The sequence below is a fragment of the Fusarium oxysporum genome, chromosome II (genome assembly GCF_013085055.1).
Source record: "Fusarium oxysporum Fo47 chromosome II, complete sequence".
NCBI classification, from domain to species: Eukaryota; Fungi; Ascomycota; class Sordariomycetes; order Hypocreales; family Nectriaceae; genus Fusarium; species Fusarium oxysporum.
The window spans coordinates 952,956-970,495 of NC_072841.1; the positions used below are offsets into that span (position 1 = coordinate 952,956).

Genomic DNA, 17,540 nt, shown 5'->3' on the forward strand with positions numbered 1-17,540 from the left:
CTGAGGAAGCTCAGAAGGATTCAGCAGTAAAGTCAACGGTTGCATGAAACTGATTTAGGGCTTACTTTTGAATTTGATGTGCTGATCCTTTGACATTATGGGTTGAGAAACTGGTGATTTAAAGAATATATAATACTTCAAGAATCTAATGATGAAGAAGATATTGAGTAAAGATAAACAGCAAGCTACGAAAAGGCCAACTCCAAGATGGCACGCTGGACGCAACCTCTTCTTTTGACCGCTTCGGTACTCCTTTCTCTCTCTTCCACTGGCACAGCCCATCCCGCAAACAATCATGCAATTCACCCTAAGCACGCTGTGATCCCCCCAGTTCTTCCTCCCAATGCCTATAAGCGTCAAGATGCACCAGCTACTGAAATTACTCCTGTTCCAGAGGTGAAGCAAGCTGAGGATGTCTCACCGCCCACCGCTACAGTTCCCTTCGAGGCTCCCATCCCTGCTGAGGATACGAACGACTGGCGCTCCGTGAACTGTGAGGCTAATGGTGTTAAGGATCATACTCTGTATGGACCTGATCGCTGGAAGAATGTTGATGCTGGTGATGCCTGGAATGCTGTTATTGAGGGTTGGAAGATGAATATTACTGGTGGACGTGAGCAGAAGCACTTTTCCAACAATGTGAGTTTACATTGAAGTGGGAAGAAATATGTGATTAAGATGTGCAGGTTTCAAACTTCTTCCACGGTCCTCAAGACATGTTCTGCGAGACTTTCAGTGATGAAGGCAGCGGATGTGAGGATCTTAACCTCCAGTGCCACTCTACCAGTGTTCCTGCTGGCTACTTCATTCTTCACTCGTTCGAAAACATCTTTGCTGTGAGTCCCTTTCAAGATCTTGGTAACTCAATTTGGCTAACAATGGCAAGATGCACTCCAACATTTGGAACGCTGTTGGTGATGCCGTTCGTGATAACGACATTGGCACCATTGCTTCAGAGTTTGGCAAGGTTCCTCCAAAGGAGGGAGGGCTTGCTACATCCATCCTCATTGATATCGCTTTGATGGCTTGGGGCATGGTCATGGGTCCTGCTTGGAACAAGCGTAGGTTGATGTATTCCTTGGATATGATCAGATAGCATACTGATGTTTAACAGTGATCGGTCCCAAGTTCAGCGATAGCACTAATGCTGGTACGCTCAAGGATACTACCAATGATCTTGTCAAAAATTCTTTGACTCTCACTAAGGATATTCTCAACGGCAGAGCGTGTGTCTCACTACCCCGTTTCAATACTCAACTGACACATCATTGTAGTCAAGACCAACTCGGTGTCCAGAACGGCTTAACAGCCCAGATGCAAGGCCTCACCGAAGGCTGGAAGGACGGCGTCCTCGCAACCCAAAAGTGGCTCTTCGGCGGTTCCGAAGACGGCAACAATCAACTCGGCGCCATGATCTCCGACGCCTCCATGTTCGGTGATAACTGGCTCCTCGACCGTGGCGATCACGCTAAGCAAGTCAAACGCGCTATCAACGCATTCCTCATCCCCATGGCATGGCAGTACTCTCCCGATGTCATCATTCCTTTCATCGCAGAGTCTGATGTTGCTTGTGATCAAGACCCTGGTTGGAATAAGGAAGCTACTTTCACGACCATGTACCAGCACTGGATTGATGATGGTGCTCTGAAGGATGGTCGTTTCTGCTTCAATGGGAAGTCCTATTGGCTTCTTGGTGGCCGTGATCGTAACACCAACTGTGATAGCAAGTCTGGTGATTCTGACTGTGGTGGTTTTGCTCTTCCTCCTGGATGGCAGTCTCTGAAGGACAAGAAATTCACTGACATCTCGCTCGATAACGTCATTATTGGGTAAACTTCCTTCATATACTCCTGAAAAAAACTATTTCTTACTGATTTTATAGATCTCTCAACTCAAAGGCTGCTAATGGTGGAAAGAACGGCTTCAAGCTTGATCTTGGAGATGAGCCCAGCCGAGAGGTTCTCGATAGTCTTGCCGGCAGTGGTATCGAGGCTCCTGGTGTCTTCAACATCCCAATTTGCTCTATGGATGAAATCATTGAGAACTATTACCTATGGTATGGTAATAGTCGGGATGATATGACCAACTTTCCTTGCAATGTTTGATTTCGGTTATTGAGATTGGCTTTCTTGTCCTTGTTCTGTATTCTCTTCTACACTACCCTCTTTGGCTTTGTCTCTTACAAGACTTTCTGTGTCTCAGTTGCTCAGTTCGAATTTCTTGTCTTGTTCTATAGACTATTTTACAAATTTAAACAAAGATCCCTGACAGCTAGAGCTTTACTCTCTTCGATTTAATAAGACGTAATGTGTACTACTCACTCTGAGTGAATCTGAGACCCGAAACTTGAACTGAACAGTGTATATAGGGCTACTTCTGTTAATTTAGGGCGGTTTTGCGATGTATAAAAGTGCTGTATGCATTCATATTGCTGACCCTCCTCCATCGGTCAGATTGGCTATCTGGTGCATCACATGACCTTGGGACCCAGGCAGGTCAGACAACAAATAACTCTCAAACTCGTTTCAGGTCCAGTCTCTTCGTAGTCAGATCATATCACCAAAGCATTTAAAAATTGTCATTGTGACCAAATCTTGCTCCTCAATTATACGCGATTTACTGTACGAGAATCCTCACTGCGGGGTTAGCTTACTATGGCCTCACTCAACCTTAAGCGAACACCATACCCAACCGGGGACACTGAAGATGATATCCGAAAAGACCCGATACTATGCCGAACGTGCTGGAATCTCTACGGAGGTTCAACTGCCACTGCTGTTCCTCTGGCTGGTATAGCTATGCACGAAAATTCTGGTTCCATCAACGCAAACAGAGCGGCTACGGCTGGTAACCTAGATGAAGCTCCTGCTTGGGCAGGACGAGGTCGTATTGATTATGCTTCGTGGCAAATCAGTGTCTATCTCCCTGATGTTCCTGGGACAATAGCTAGAGGCTGCCCGTCTTGTTTCCTTCTTCAAGAGATCTTGACGAAGTTGACGAAAGGAACCTTGGACTGCAATGATCCTGAGCTATGGTTGGACATTGTCTTCTGTAAGGGAAATGTCCTAAGGATGAATCTTATCCGTGGGAGTCCCCCTGATGACTTTGATATGTTCTCTTCTGGCGGCGGAAGCACTGATGGAGACCTTCTCGAGAGCTTCGAGATATACACCATGCCAGGTAAGACACGCGGTGCAACTTCCGAAACGACAGCTCATAGATATAGGCTCGCCCTGCCCATGGCCGACTATTGGGTCATCGATGAACGTTGAACGTCCTGACTGGAGTCTTCCCGCTGAGATTGGTGGACATGCGAGCCATATTGAGCCAGATCCAACTTCCAAGTCTTCTTTCGACAGGGTCAAAAGTTGGATCAAAACCTGCAAAGATACCCACACAATTTGCACAGAAGGGGAGGCCTCATCAAACCCGCAGCTCCCAAAGCGAGTCATCGATATTGGACCTGATACCAACGATGGAATCCATATCTTTGTTCACGATGACGCCACACAGCAGATTACAGAACCATATATTGCGTTATCTCATTGTTGGGGTAAGACTCAGCACTTGATCTCGACGCGGGCAACCCTTGACCAGTGGAAGCAAAATATTCCGTTCAATAGGTTTGCCAAAACATTCCAGGATGCTGTGGTTATTTCAAGAGAGTTGGGCATTCGATATGTTTGGATAGATTCACTCTGTATCGTTCAAGATGATAAGCAAGATTGGGAAATTGAAGCAGCCAAAATGGCGTCGATTTACAACGGCGCAGAACTGGTTTTAGCTGCCACTGGATCCGCTGATGGGTCTGGTGGTTGTCTATTTCAAAGAGAGCCTTTCGTCACAGTTTCTGGAACATTTCCAGAAGGAAAGCCATTTGAGATCTACGGACGAAAGGTGGCAAAACATGCAGTTTTTGGTTGGAACACAGATCCCAATGGGTCCAAAGGATCCTCGAACCCTATCGTCGGAACCACAGTATCTGAGGTTTATGATTACCCTCTGATGACAAGAGCTTGGTGTTTCCAGGAGAGGCTCTTGGCAACTCGGATTCTCCATTATACCAAGAGTGAGATGATCTTCGACTGTTTATCTTCAATGGAGTGCGAATGCGGTGCTCTGGAGAAACATGAAGATGACCCACTGGTACCTGCTCGTCGAATCATCAAGACAGGACACAAGTTCATCACTGGAACGAAGAGCTACCGAGGCTCATCTACGAATCCCGCAGCCCCTCTCAAGGGAGAAATCAAAGAGTTCATAGAGCATCATGAACTCTGGCGAGATTTGATTGTTCAGTATTCCCAAAAGAATATCACCAAACGAACCGACGGCCTCCCAGCTGTTGCAGGATTGGCTACAGAGTGGTTCAATAAACTTACAGGAAGATACCTCGCAGGTCTTTGGGAGAAGGATATTCTCAACAATTTACGCTGGATGCCAGATGAAAAAGACTCTGGTGAGGAACCAGAGTACATCTCACCAAGCTGGAGCTGGCTCAGTGTTCACCGTGGTGTAACGTGGGGAGTGGAGAGCTTTGAATTTGACAAGTTCTTCGTGACCGTGGACTTTGATCGTACAGCATGCCCTCTTAGCGGGCATAACCAGTTTGGAGCCGTCGACTCTGGGTACATCTTTCTCACCGGCCGCATCATGCCCACGACCTTTTCCATCGATGGAAACATGGTTTGGCTGGAAAAGCCGGGGAACAATACGAGAAAGCCATTTGACAGGCCGGATAGTCTTTGGAGGTTGCGAAACTTGAAGAATAATGAGCTATTCTGCCTCAGACTTTCAACAAGAATGAGTACCAGGAATGCATGGGATGATGATGCGGCGTTGGTGTTGGTCAAGGCAGATGAGGAGATTTTAAAGAAGCAGCCCGAGGAAGTCCAGAAGTTTGAAAATGTTTATCAGAGGGTTGGATTTATCACGAATTATATGACGCAGGGTTGGAACCATGAAAGGGACTCGAAGGAGATGGGACTTTATATCATTTAGCTACTCAAGGTTTCGTTACGATGGGCAGAGTCGAATAGATTTGAATAGTCTGAAAAGTTGGGTGGACAGGAAAGTGGAGGGGTTGATGCAGAGAGCAATGGAACGAGAGAATCGTGCCCTTCATGATCTGATCTGTTACGGTGCTAGTAAAATCAGAGCATCCGCCTCTTGCTTAGCAGTCGCCGCGGCGGTGAAGATGAAGGGTTATCAACCGGCGGACCTACTTAGGATATATTACCTCGAATAATCCCATCAAACTCAACAACGTGACAAATTCCATGGTCAAGGAACGAGTAATAATAGATAGACCAAGTTCACCGACACTCTAAGCGACACATTCCACCCTGAGCGGAATCTATCCCGCGAGGAGCTTTGATGTTCGATGCCCCGCTAGGTCCATTCGACATGATATTTACGGAACATCAAACATCACTTAAGCGTGGGATAACCGAGAATTTGTGTTACAATTCCAAAGATAGCACGAGTTAAGGAGATCGGAGACGTGCGCCAATTGCATGTTTTATCTGGTGATAGAACAGTAACACGGTGAAAATCCTTTAGTCTACAGAAACACGAGATATCGCTTCTAGACATGACCTGATGTCATTGACTAGTGGCGGAGCCCTACCGCCGCGCTGGGTCCGGATCTGATATGATCGACCAAGTTCGGAATTACAGGACTTCTTTTGGAATTCGATCGCCCGGTGTAACAAGAAATCTCATGTTGCAGATGGTGTGACCGAAGAATATCTGGAGGTACCGATTAGGTATAAAGCAAAGACCCCCAGCTCCAGGACCGAGGGCTACATGTTCTGTACTACATCTTATTATAATCTATTCAATCTATCACAATGCCAAAGTACGTTCTCACAGGCGCAGACGGTAATCTCGGCCGCATCGCAGCAAGCTTCGCCACAGAAATCGCCAAACCTGGCGATGAACTCGTCTTCACCACATACAAAGACGAAGCAATCCCCGCTGACCTCCGCAAATCATGGACCGACAAAGGCGCAAAAGTCGTAACAGCCACTTACGACGATATTGAAAGTCTCAAAGCGGCTTTTCAAGGCGCTGAAGCCGTGTCTCTCATCTCAACTTGGCTCTTTGGTGAAGGTCGACGTCGTCAGGCCCAAACCGTCGTTGACGCTGCCAAGGCATGTGGTGTCAAGAGAGTCTGCTATACTTCGTTCTGTGGAGCTGGTATAGAGGCTGAGAATGAGGAGGATATTCCTTTCCTCCCCCGAGATCATCACTTCATTGAGAAGATTATCTACGCTTCTGGCTTAGAGTACAACATCCAGCGTAATTATCTTTACGCTGATAATATTCCAACTCTCTTTGCACCATCGTGGAAATTCTGCGGTGATCGCTGGCTCGTCAACACGCACGGCAAAGCAGGCGCATACGTTGCCCGCGAAGACTGCGGCAACGTCCTAGCCGCTCTGCTCCTAGGCCGCGGCGAACCTAACAAAGTGTACGAGATCACTGGCCCTAAAGCCGTCACCAACGAGGAGGTTTTCAAGTGGATGTGCGAGCAAACAGGGTACAGTGGAGAAATTGTCGACCTTCCTGATGAAGAGTTGAAGAGATGGTGGTTAGATCATGGATTGCCTACGGACTTCTTTGGTGACTTTTCAAAGTTGCCGATGAAGTTGTGTATTGGCGATCTTTTGTGCTGTGGAGAGATGGTTGCGAGGGAGTTCATGGCTGAGACGAATGATAATGTTGAGAAGTTGACGGGAAGGAAGCCAATTCCGTATCAGGAGGCTTTGTTGCAGTATAAGGACTTCTTCCCGAAGCCATAGATAGTCATTTAAAATGCTTTTTATTAGATGTAGAGTAATGTAATTTGTCAATTTATCTGGTCTTTTGCTCAGAGTGAATGGGCTGAATCCTATCTGACCAAAGCGCAACTTGGACATAAAAGTGCATCGGCTTGATTTATCTCGTCGGGATATGATATTGAGGTTAGTATAAACTTGAACCTTAATTTGCATTGACTTTGGACTACCTTTCAATAAAAAGAATGAGACTGGACCTTGAAACATGTAGTTGAGAGCTGACCGCCGTTGGATGCCATCCAAACTTCAGAAATCAACTCCTGGTATCGCGCTGAAGCGAGTTCTGTTTGGCAATCTTGAGCAGCATTACCAAAGCTGACATCAACAGTCACACCATCCGGTATGGTGTAGTGGCTAACATTTCGCGCTCTCATAACCTGAGGGATCAGTACCGCGGAGCCCAGGGTTCGATTCCCTGTACCGGAGTCTATGTCTTCTTTTTGGGGTTTTGCTGGGTTTCTCGACATTCAGCTGAACTGCTTAGTTCTTGGCGACTTTTCTTAGTTGGCTCTACGTTATTCCCATTAATTCTTTTTCATCGTCTTGACTGTCACTCGTTTATACTAGTCGTTATGCTGTCTTCCAACGTGCTCTGGTACTCCTTGTTGCTACTGTAAATGCAGGCCCCTGCCGCCCAGCAACAACTTTAGCTGGAAACACCATCGAGGCCACTTCAACCGCGACTGTCATCGAAAGCACCGCCGACCTGACATCCACTATCGTCGAGAGTGCCACAGAGACTGAGACAACCGATATTCCCACCACTACCACGGCGATCGTTGAAGAGTCTACCACTACCGACGCCGCAAGCACCACGACCAGCGCTGCGGTCGACAATACTTGATGCTCTATTAGTGACGACTGTGTTGCAAACACAGAATTTTGTCTGGTTAATGGGCTGAACATGTGCGTTTGCCTGGACGCCGTTTGCGTAACCGTCGACTAAATTCTGAGCCGCCACCATGCTAATTCTATCAGCACATTAAAGAGCCCAGATAAACGCTTACTCAAGCTGATGAAAACTTGAAATACGGCCATCGACTTGGGTTGGATAAGTCATTGGGTATCGTGTACCGCACCGCAGAATTGGAAGGCTTGGTGTATCCTGTGTTTAATTCTATCTGAGCGAGGTTGGATCAAGGAAAATGTTTTTGTCATTATTCCTTGAAATTGATACTTTAAACTGTAATTTTTCCTCTGGTTTATTATTGAGATAGGGATGTCGAATAAAAAAAGATAATCCGTGCTTCATTCAAGTTGTTAGCTGTCCCTGGGTAGGTGGATATTACGGCATCAGCGCTAGAGAGAACTATCGATCCTTTATTTGATGTCGTTCTTAATCTAATTGTTTCTCTTTATCATTCTTAGAAATTTTGATACTCGCCCCTTTCTCCGATCACAGCCGTCAAGAACGCCACTAGCAAACCCCTCGATTCCTCATGAAGTGGGTGAAGAGAATACCAATAAGAAGTCAGTTCTACCACAAGTCTATGTCTGCTGGAAGTTTCCTGTCAGGCTTGTACAAAGTATCAACTGATATAATCGCTCTTGAAACATCAAGTAGCAGTTTGCGGCGAAGATCACTTCCACTACTTATGGTCTCGGTCAAAACAAATAATGCCTGTTCTACATTAAGACTATATCAAGCATTAGATGTTAGAAACTATGTATTAAGTTGTCTATGTAAGTGACATTCTACTTAGTGGCTCCCTTCTCAAAAATGATTCGTACTCCGAGATATTTCTATTCCAAATCGGCGCTCCCACCACGCGCAGGATATCAGCGGCTCTGCGCTTCTCTCTGTCTTCCATCTCTTGATCGATTCCAGCTGCAATAAGAAGATTCGCGATTTTGTAAAGTTGATACTCTTCTGCATCATCTGTAGCTTCGTAACTTTTCTTCGCTCTACCCAGAGCAATTTGGTTGGCGACGTGATGCAATGCGCTCCAACCTTTCAGATCTGTTTGGTTGATAGATGCTCCAGAGCCCAAGAGGAACTGAACAGCCTCCACTGGTTCAGACAGTGAGCTGCTTATACCTAATGAAGAGACGAATACCATCAGAGGGGTCTCTCTGTTGGGATATGGTCCCAAACTCTGCAGGGTGATGCCATGTCTGTGTAGATATTCCATAACGGCTCGTTTCCAGTATCTCAAGCCACGGTTTTCTCCATACAGGTTGAAGCCATCTGGAGATGCACCTCCGCAAAGTAAAACCTTTGCATACTGGATGAAGACCGTTCCATCGAGTGAGCTTGAATCGGCATCACTGGAAAGACACAGTAAAGCTTGTGTTACTTCACCTAACTTGGAATTCGGTTGCGCCCAGATCTCGGCTTCAGAGAAACAAAGAAACTTGACCACATCAAGCCTTCGATTGACCACAGCAGTGCAGATAGGTCCTTCTAGCTGTCGAGAGGCTCTGATCCTTGGGGCACCACCCTCTACCAGTAACCTGACCATATTCTCATCACAGCGACTAACAGCAGTAGCCAAAGCAAATGACGAATCTTGCCATATGCTCCGTCGAGGATAGCGGTCGAGCAATAGCGAAGCGACTTTGTGGTGACCGCCGAGGACCGCAAGTTCAATAGGTGTCATTGCCACGATCTCCGCTGTGCTTAGTTGTAATATTCCACCTCTTTGGACTTTCATCAATCGATCCTCACTCCTTGGTCTTGTTCGAGAATAACTGTGAAGCGGGCGAATATTGGCTTGCCGTATACAGGTGAACAAGCTTGTGCTAGCAAGAATCTTTCTAACTATGGCAGTAATACCAAGCAGACATGCCAATTGGAGGGCCTGGAGCTGAGTTGCCGAAGTTGTATCCTTTGGGTGTTCAAAGAATATAACATCACTGCCATTGATCTCTTCAAGTCCCCCAATCGTGTCGTGATGCTCGGATGCCGTCGAGGGAATATCTTCTCGCCCGTGTCTCAGGTTTGAGAGGTAAGAAAACCAGAGTCTACGATTTTCATGGTTTCGCGTTAGGAAATTTAACGCTCTTTTTTCCAAGGTCTCATTGCAAAGCTTTTCGGGACATTCTCGGAGATGTCTGAACCAAAACCTTGAGGCATAAGGTAATACATGAGCATACTCAACGGGACTCTCCCTTTCAGCCTCTACTTCAAGTCCTTTCTCCATAATTTCCAAACAGCGAGAAGCGAGAATCTCATGGCCGTTATCCGGGATAATTTGAAAGAAGTCAAGGTCAGCATCGGTGTCGGTTGCGGTTCGTAGAACATAAGGTTGAAGCAGGTGATCTTTGACTGATCGGTGGGAGAACTGAATGGTTTCTATGGTTTCATATCCAGAGCCAAATCTTCTTATCTCGGTCTTGGTCGTAAGAAGAGTTCTGCAGTAACCCAAACAAGCTTTCAGGTTTATAAAAGCAGCCTCTGGCGTTGAAAATTCATCGCTGGTAAGAGTGCTTAATTCCCCAAGGCTCAGGGGATAATATGCTAGGGCCGCCCAAGTCAAGAGTGACCGTACTTTTTGGCGACACTCTAGTGGAATGGCCAGGAGAGATCTTTCGTAGATGGCGTTGTTGTCTCCAGCAAGATCGTTAAGATACTTTGCTGCAGAACCTTCATCTTGCCCTTTAAGTCCAGAAACAGCTAAGCTCGCCCAGAGGAACGAGCCACCAGCCCTTTTTGTGAGGCTCTTGTTCATCTGTTCTTGGAAGTCTCGAGACCAGTTATGCTCATGTGCGATATTCGAAACATGAGAATTGATCAATCGCTGTACATCTTGAACGTTGTGCTTGTGTGCATCTGAGTCTAGGCATATTACTGAGAACTCAGTAGAAAAGTTGTCTTGCTGGCATGGGTGGCGGCTAGTCAGAAGGATCCGGAAGTTTCGACGACCTTGATTCGTTGAAGATAGCAATTCCGAGAACCTCTCCGCCAGTGTTTTGATCGACGACTCATCGCATTCATCAAGCCCATCAATAGCACATGTGACGGTACCCGTGGTAGGATCCTGGATCATTGCGCTGAATATCTGCCAAAGAGTCTCAACCGAATTGGTTGCCAACGCGATTCTCCCTTCGTCGACCGACACAGCTCTCTTTAGCCCGTGATGCAAAAGGTCTGGGCGTAACCTGCAAAGCTGCCAAATCAGTCCACGAAGAACAGTCGTGGCAGAATTGGCGTTGATGTTTCCATGGTTGCAGAAGAAGTATAAGACTGTGTCGGTTGACATGCATGCAGCGAGCTGCTCCAGTTGCTTGGTTAGGTACATCGTCAACATAGTCTTGCCGTGACCTTCGCCTCCCTGGATCAAAAGACCCCTGCGGTCACCAGAGCCTGAGAGCCATGATCGGTATTCAGATGTTTCAGTAATCCAAGTACATGTTCTTTTGACAATGGCTCCTCTGCTTGACTCGAGTGATGCGTGGTCTTCTCTAGGGTCTGTGACGAACAACAAATTCAAGAAATCCAGCTCGCGAGCTTTAAAAGTGTGAGAATATAGTAAAGGATGACTGTCAGACTCTGAAGCCCAAGAGAGTGGTCTAAACCTTTCAAAAGTTAGATCAAGCCGCGATTGGGTACTTCATAGAGCGCCTACCTTGATTTTCGAAAAGCTACGAGACATAGCTGCTCCCTATGCAGATCTTCAAAAGGATCCTTAACTTCCCAATTGTTCAGCTCAGCGTAGACCCCAAGTAGTCCTTGCTGAGTAGAAGCGTGTCTGCCCCCATTATCAACCCATTCAAGCTGAGAGAGAATTCTGCTGATGAGTTTGTAGCAGTAAAGTAAGACCTGTTTGGTCAGACCGAGTTGTTCTTCGTCATCGTGATCATTAGCTGAAGGTTTCAGCTCTATCTCCTTGGCTAATCTTGAAAAGGCCTCCAGCTGCTGTACACGTTTTGCAACAGAGTTCGTAGTATGGTCAAGTTGTTGGAAGAATCGTACTGCTTCGTCTGTTATTCCAACAAGTCGGGCAGCGGCAGTGGTGATGCCAGTTGTGTCATTCATGATCATTAGAATAAATCAAGGGAAATATTGATACAATATGAAACATTCCCGCAGGTGTAATTATACTACAACTTTAACAATGACACATGCTTAGACTACCGTCCACGATTCATCTATATGGAGCCCTGTGTAGTTCAGTAAGACAGCTATTTTTAACATTGATCAAGCCAACCACGGTACTCGAGTGGCGGGCAGGGATATTGAGCACTATTGGTCAGATCACGGGAGTCTTCGTATTCGCTGCGCCACGCTCACTCGAAACATGGACCTGGCCTTTTTCTGGGAGCGATGACATAGTGTTAGCAGGGGAACATTGTCTGCCTAATATCATATTCCTCTAGATAGTCGATCGAAAATAGTGAGCTTATGCATGGGCGTCGTCATGTAGGATCTTAGTGTAGGGCTGCCTATTTCAAGAGGCTGAAACATCATCTAAACCTACGTGAGTGCATAGAGCTCGTATCGCTCACGATATACTATTGTTAGTAGTTATGCGGTCTTGATTTCTTTTCTACATGTGGCTTCTTTGATTCGTGACTTGTGCACTTGAGAAGCTTTTGTCAGTGACGAATGATGTAGTTTGTTTGGGCTGAAGAATTGTGCCAAGAAATTCGAGAAATATCCCGTGAACGATCGTGGTCCTCTTCAGGTCCTTTGAAGATATCTAATGTATAAGAATGTATCGATAGCACCTACTACTAGGGCTTGACTCTCTCGGATCTCTTGGTCGAAACTTGAATGATATCGCGGATTGCCCATAAAGAGTTCTGCAAAGGTACGTCATTGTCGTGGTGTGAACAGTCTCGTGAGGTCCAGCGTAGTAGGTGATCTTATTTGCGACGGAGAATTCAGATTCGCGAGGCAAGATTATCTTGAAACGAGAATCGCTTCTGAAGCTCACAGCTTCACAAACTCAATCGAGTTCCTCCCCACCAGTATCTGTAATGACAAAGCCATTGTCCTCCGCATACCAACGGCAAAAGTACATGAGTAATCTATTTCCGAACCTCGGAGACTTGATCGAAAAAAACGTCGATTCAGTCACAGCCTCGCGTGACGTAAAAGCTCAAATCTCCTGATGTTGGTGGGGTTCTAGAATTCGGAGTCATAATTCCAGTACTTGAGTGCTATACAAACTGCGGATTGCGAATGCGGATTTCGTAGCCCAGGCACGGGACACGTGGGAAAGGCTCCGCAGTGGATCAAAAGGAACTCAATTTCCAGGTCATGATCCTGCATTTTTCTCGCTTTCACGTTCTGCTCGGTATAACTACGCGAGTACAACGCTGCAACTGTCGCTGTTGGGATACATTGCTTTTTGAATCCTTCAATTGTTACCCCCTCGACATGCACATATCACCAGCTCTGTATCTCTAGCATTGGTGCGCGTAGGATTGGAAATGCCTCTCGCTGTTTACAGAGCAAACGCGGATAATTCGGGATATTTACAGCCCTGTAATTGGGGATAAACAGCAGACATAGCACATCCTTTGGGGCCTTTGGGGGTTGTGCCACCTTCTCCATAGGGCCCTGGAGGTCAGATATGCTTACTCCCCCAAGACCCATTGGTGGATATCGGCGTCTGTTGGCGGCTCAGCAATGGAACTGGAACCCATCACTACAACGTCAAGAGAATCGGCTCACTCTTTTGCGGAATGGCAAGACGTTTCCACTGCGGGGATTGAGCAAAGCACATGGCACAGTAAAAAAGAGACACGAGACTGGCCTGAACATTTTCTACAGTGGGCGTAGACCCCACGGGGTCACCTGGCTCTGCCGCATCTCCGCGGATAAAGGTATATCGTAGCGCGGCTCACAGTAACTTACAGGCCCACGACTTTACACCATCTCCGGTAGTTTGGGTCCATTTTAGAGTTTGACTGAATATGATCTGATCAAAAGCAATATCCAGAGCCGGTTGATACTCCGTGGTACCACAGAATTATCATTATGGGCTGACAGACGCTTCTTTTATAAGTTGAAGCATCTCGCTGCTATATATCCAAGCTTTGACTCACCCAATTGCAATACACCATATTATACCCAGTTACAGTACATACAATTACTCTACAGCAAGACCATAATGCTATCGTCAAGCAACGTGATGCGAACTGGCATCCTCCGAACAGGAAGAATAGCCACGCGAAACACAGCACGTCTCGCACGTTCAGCAACAGCTCAGGTTCAAACAACCCGTCGAAACTTTTCTTCCAGTCAACGAACACTCTGCGCAAGCTGTGCAACTTCAGGAGGACAATCATGCGTCCGACATAACCCTAACAGTCGCGCTAGCGCCGGAAACATCACCACAAGCTTCAGTGCTAACAGTAGCCTCGGCAAGACTGCCGCTTACGCTACAGCTGCTAGCCCCATCATTCCTAATGAACAGTGGGCACAAGTTTTGGAAGAACGAGGTGGAGGTAAGCTTCAATGAAGTTTGAGGTTGGAAAGGGATTCTGACGAAAACAGCTGTCCAATATAAAAAGATCCCTGTTCCAACGCCAGGCTCCGATGAGGTTCTAATCAACGTCAAGTATAGTGGAGTCTGCCACACAGACCTTCACGCCGTCAATGGCGACTGGCCCCTTGAATCGAAGATGCCCCTTGTTGGCGGTCACGAAGGTGCCGGTATCGTAGTAGCACGAGGAGAGCTCGTCAAAGACGTTGAAATCGGTGACCACGTTGGCCTCAAGTGGCTTCACGGCTCCTGCATGAGTTGCGAACAGTGTCGACAGTCCAACGAATCGCTCTGCTCAGAAGCCTCCCTGTCAGGATATACTGTTGATGGTTCGTTCCAGCAATACGCTGTAGGAAAGGCTGCGCACGTCGCGCGAATTCCCAAGGACTGTGATCTCGCTGGCGTAGCACCTATTCTGTGTGCTGGACTTACAGTCTACAAGGCTCTCAAGTCTTCTGGCGTTCGACCAGGACAGAGTGTTGTCATTGCTGGCGCTGGAGGCGGTCTTGGTGTTTTCGCTATTCAATATGCCAAGGCCATGGGGCTTCGAGTAACAGCTCTCGATGGCGGAGACGAAAAGCGCAAGGTTTGCACTGAGCTTGGTGCTGATACCTTTGTTGATTTCAAGACATCGACGGATATTGTTGGAGAGATCAAGAACGCTACAGGTGGCCTTGGCCCCGATGCTGTTCTCCTTCTTGCAGCCAGTGAGAAGCCATTCCAACAAGCTAGTCAGTATGTTAAGAGCAAGGGCACAATTGTCTGTGTTGGTTTACCAGCCAATGCTTTCGTCAAGGCTCCTGTTTTCGACACTGTCGTCCGGTAAGTGAAACAAACCGTATTCGCAGAACACGCATTGATGAGATACAATAGTGAAATCAACATCAAGGGCAGCTATGTCGGTAACCGACAGGATACTGCTGAAGCCATTGAATTTTACAGACAAGGTCTTATCAAGGCACCATACAAGTAAGTACATCCACTACGTGCAATCATTAGCAAGACTAACATGAGACCTAGGATTGTCGGATTGTCAGAACTCCAGAAGGTCTATGATATGATGATTGCAGGCAACGTTGCTGGCCGTTATGTCGTGGACACCAGCAGATAACGACCCTGAATGATTTTGATATTATTGGAGGTTTACTGAAAGCGTTCTTGATGTTGCTTGCGGAATAGGCATTATATACCATGGAGGATTTATGTATAACATGAGAGGAAAAAGATTTCCTAGCTGCTGATGTCTTGGTTATATTTAGCTTTGATCATTGATTACAGGCAGGGCTTTAACTTTATTACAATTTTCAAGTGTCTTTTTACTATACATAAACAGATTTTAGGGGCAGACCATGCTTCCTGAAGGATGTGCTCAACAGGAGGTAATATTTGTCACATTTAATATATATTCGAAAAGTATATATATGCACAAAAAGATCAAAAGTAAACTCCGGTACAGGGAATCGAACCCTGGGCTCCGCGGTACTGATCCCTCAGCTGAAGATGAGAGCGCGAAATGTTAGCCACTACACCATACCGGATGATGTCGCTTGTTATGCTCCGAGCTCCTCAACATTGTCCCAACATCCTCACGGACAGAATCAACACGAAGGGCGAGAACCAGGAGCTAAGCTTTAGTTCGAACTCAGGGTATTGGAGCGCATGGCTAAAGTAAACAACTTGTCGATCCCATCTTTAAGCATGACGATCAAGCTTAAATCGTATAACCGCCCCTCACATACCCCGCGGTTCATTCTCAGCGACGTAACCTCATAGTAGCCGAGCAAATAGCGAGTAGTATATGCAAGTTATTATAGGGAGGCATGCATGGACATCAGATCATATGCTGCACGATATACGGGAGCTCCATAATGTGTTGGTTTATCCTGAGAACGGGCTCCTTTTTAGGAAATGATCGGTGATAGAACGAAGTATAAGAGGCAGTAAAAATCAAAGATAGAATCCAGTTTCTTTCTTGTTTGGAACTCTGTGAACAAAGTTCGCTTTTACGATGCTTGTCTTATCGGTAATCACTTTGGTTCTTGGTTTATGCTCAAGCTTTGTTCTTGGGTTCACCAATCCTATAAGAACAGGAAGTGACCCTCATATCGTCTATCAAGATGGGATGTAAGACTCCTCATCCAACCAGTACCTCACTGTTCCATACTGAACATACTCTTAGGTACTATCTAACCTCAACAACATGGACCAACGTCAGCATCACCAAAGCCCCTACCATCGAAGGCCTCAAGACTGCTGAGTCCCAGCTCATCTGGTCCGACAGATCCAATGCAACCAGAGCTTGCAACTTCTGGGCTCCTGAGATGCACAAAGTCGGTGATACTTGGTATGTATACTTCTCGGCGAGTGTTTGTGACGAGGGCAACTGGGATGTTATGCTGCCAACTCTGAGAGTATACGTTCTCAAAGGTGGTAAGGAGAATCCATTGTCGGCGGATTATGAGATGATGGATGCAATCATTCCTCCTAATTTCAATGCTGGAATGCTTGATGCTGTAGGTTGAGCAATGATTTATCCGAAAGACGCATGGCTAATAGCAGTAGACGATCTTTAAAATCGAAGGCACCGAGTATTTCCTTGTAAGTATCTTACAGCCCTTTCCAAAGTCCTGCTCTAATGTTCGCTCAGTTCTCTTCCGTTGAAGGACCAAAGAGTCCTGATGGTGCATCTCTATGGATCGCCAAACTCCTGTCACCAACAACATGTGGCAACGCCACAATGATTGCACACCCAGAGTTCGAGTGGGAAAGGTCTGATTCGCCCGTTCTCGAAGGACCTTATGGAATTATCTCCCCAGCTGGGACAACTTACGTGGTCTACGCTGCTGACTCCTGCAACACACCCGCCTACAAACTCGGTGCCATGATATTCACAAAAGGCTCTGATCCACTTAGCCCGGATTCTTGGACCAAGTTACCTGATCCCATTTTCGAAACGAAGAATGGACTCTATGGACCTGCACATAACGCGTTCTTTAAAAGTCCTGATGGTACAGAGGATTGGAATGTGTTTCATGCTAATCTCAACGCGGGTGATCGTTGCGGTCCCTCGAGGAAGACCTTTATTCAGCCGCTCGGTTGGAAGGATGATATGATCGATTTGGGTGAACCTCGTCCTGTTGGGACAGAAATCAAGCCGCCGTCTGGGGAATGAAGGGTGGGAAGTTTGGCAACAAGTTCACAAGGCTCTTACTGGAACAGCAATATAGTCATTCATAAGAAGGCCTCTTAATATCACATCTTC

The 17,540-nt window shown here is 46.6% G+C and overlaps 6 protein-coding genes and 2 non-coding genes across 8 annotated transcripts; 6 read left to right on the plus strand and 2 right to left on the minus strand.

Moving 5' to 3' along the window:
* Positions 1 to 207: 207 nt before the first annotated feature.
* On the plus strand, positions 208 to 2,105 carry FOBCDRAFT_196359 (uncharacterized protein; the record flags this gene model as incomplete). The annotated part of the gene is made up of 6 exons (XM_031172678.2): positions 208 to 639; positions 687 to 836; positions 887 to 1,061; positions 1,115 to 1,226; positions 1,275 to 1,829; positions 1,883 to 2,105. The coding sequence occupies 6 exons, from the start codon at positions 208 to 210 to the stop codon at positions 2,103 to 2,105; spliced, it is 1,647 nt and encodes a 548-aa protein (XP_031049463.2).
* Positions 2,106 to 2,523: 418 nt separating this feature from the next.
* On the plus strand, positions 2,524 to 5,246 carry FOBCDRAFT_214057 (heterokaryon incompatibility protein-domain-containing protein). The gene is made up of 2 exons (XM_031172679.3): positions 2,524 to 3,180; positions 3,227 to 5,246. The coding sequence occupies exons 1-2, from the start codon at positions 2,655 to 2,657 to the stop codon at positions 4,999 to 5,001; spliced, it is 2,301 nt and encodes a 766-aa protein (XP_031049464.2). The 5' UTR covers positions 2,524 to 2,654; the 3' UTR covers positions 5,002 to 5,246.
* A 586-nt stretch (positions 5,247 to 5,832) lies between these two features.
* On the plus strand, positions 5,833 to 6,840 carry FOBCDRAFT_214059 (uncharacterized protein). The gene has a single exon (XM_031172680.3). It carries the CDS (start codon positions 5,853 to 5,855, stop codon positions 6,804 to 6,806), a length of 954 nt encoding a protein of 317 aa, XP_031049465.2. The 5' UTR covers positions 5,833 to 5,852; the 3' UTR covers positions 6,807 to 6,840.
* Positions 6,841 to 7,178: 338 nt separating this feature from the next.
* FOBCDRAFT_t37 lies at positions 7,179 to 7,268 on the plus strand. The gene has a single exon. It is a non-coding gene; the product is annotated as a tRNA-Glu (tRNA).
* A 1,251-nt stretch (positions 7,269 to 8,519) lies between these two features.
* Positions 8,520 to 11,852, minus strand: FOBCDRAFT_175757 (uncharacterized protein; the record flags this gene model as incomplete). Its single annotated transcript, XM_031172681.3, has 2 exons — positions 11,411 to 11,852; positions 8,520 to 11,360 (listed from the first exon to the last, which is right to left on the minus strand). The coding sequence occupies exons 1-2, from the start codon at positions 11,824 to 11,826 to the stop codon at positions 8,522 to 8,524; spliced, it is 3,255 nt and encodes a 1,084-aa protein (XP_031049466.3). The 5' UTR covers positions 11,827 to 11,852.
* Positions 11,853 to 13,783: 1,931 nt separating this feature from the next.
* FOBCDRAFT_214063 (chaperonin 10-like protein) lies at positions 13,784 to 15,667 on the plus strand. Its single transcript, XM_054703206.2, has 4 exons — positions 13,784 to 14,240; positions 14,290 to 15,100; positions 15,152 to 15,247; positions 15,299 to 15,667. Exons 1-4 carry the CDS (start codon positions 13,904 to 13,906, stop codon positions 15,387 to 15,389), a joined length of 1,335 nt encoding a protein of 444 aa, XP_054559181.1. The 5' UTR covers positions 13,784 to 13,903; the 3' UTR covers positions 15,390 to 15,667.
* A 56-nt stretch (positions 15,668 to 15,723) lies between these two features.
* On the minus strand, positions 15,724 to 15,816 carry FOBCDRAFT_t64. The gene has a single exon. It is a non-coding gene; the product is annotated as a tRNA-Glu (tRNA).
* Positions 15,817 to 16,286: 470 nt separating this feature from the next.
* FOBCDRAFT_256660 (glycosyl hydrolase) lies at positions 16,287 to 17,450 on the plus strand (the record flags this gene model as incomplete). The annotated part of the gene is made up of 4 exons (XM_031172684.2): positions 16,287 to 16,402; positions 16,458 to 16,791; positions 16,841 to 16,876; positions 16,926 to 17,450. The coding sequence occupies 4 exons, from the start codon at positions 16,287 to 16,289 to the stop codon at positions 17,448 to 17,450; spliced, it is 1,011 nt and encodes a 336-aa protein (XP_031049469.2).
* Between the last annotated feature and the right edge of the window lie 90 nt (positions 17,451 to 17,540).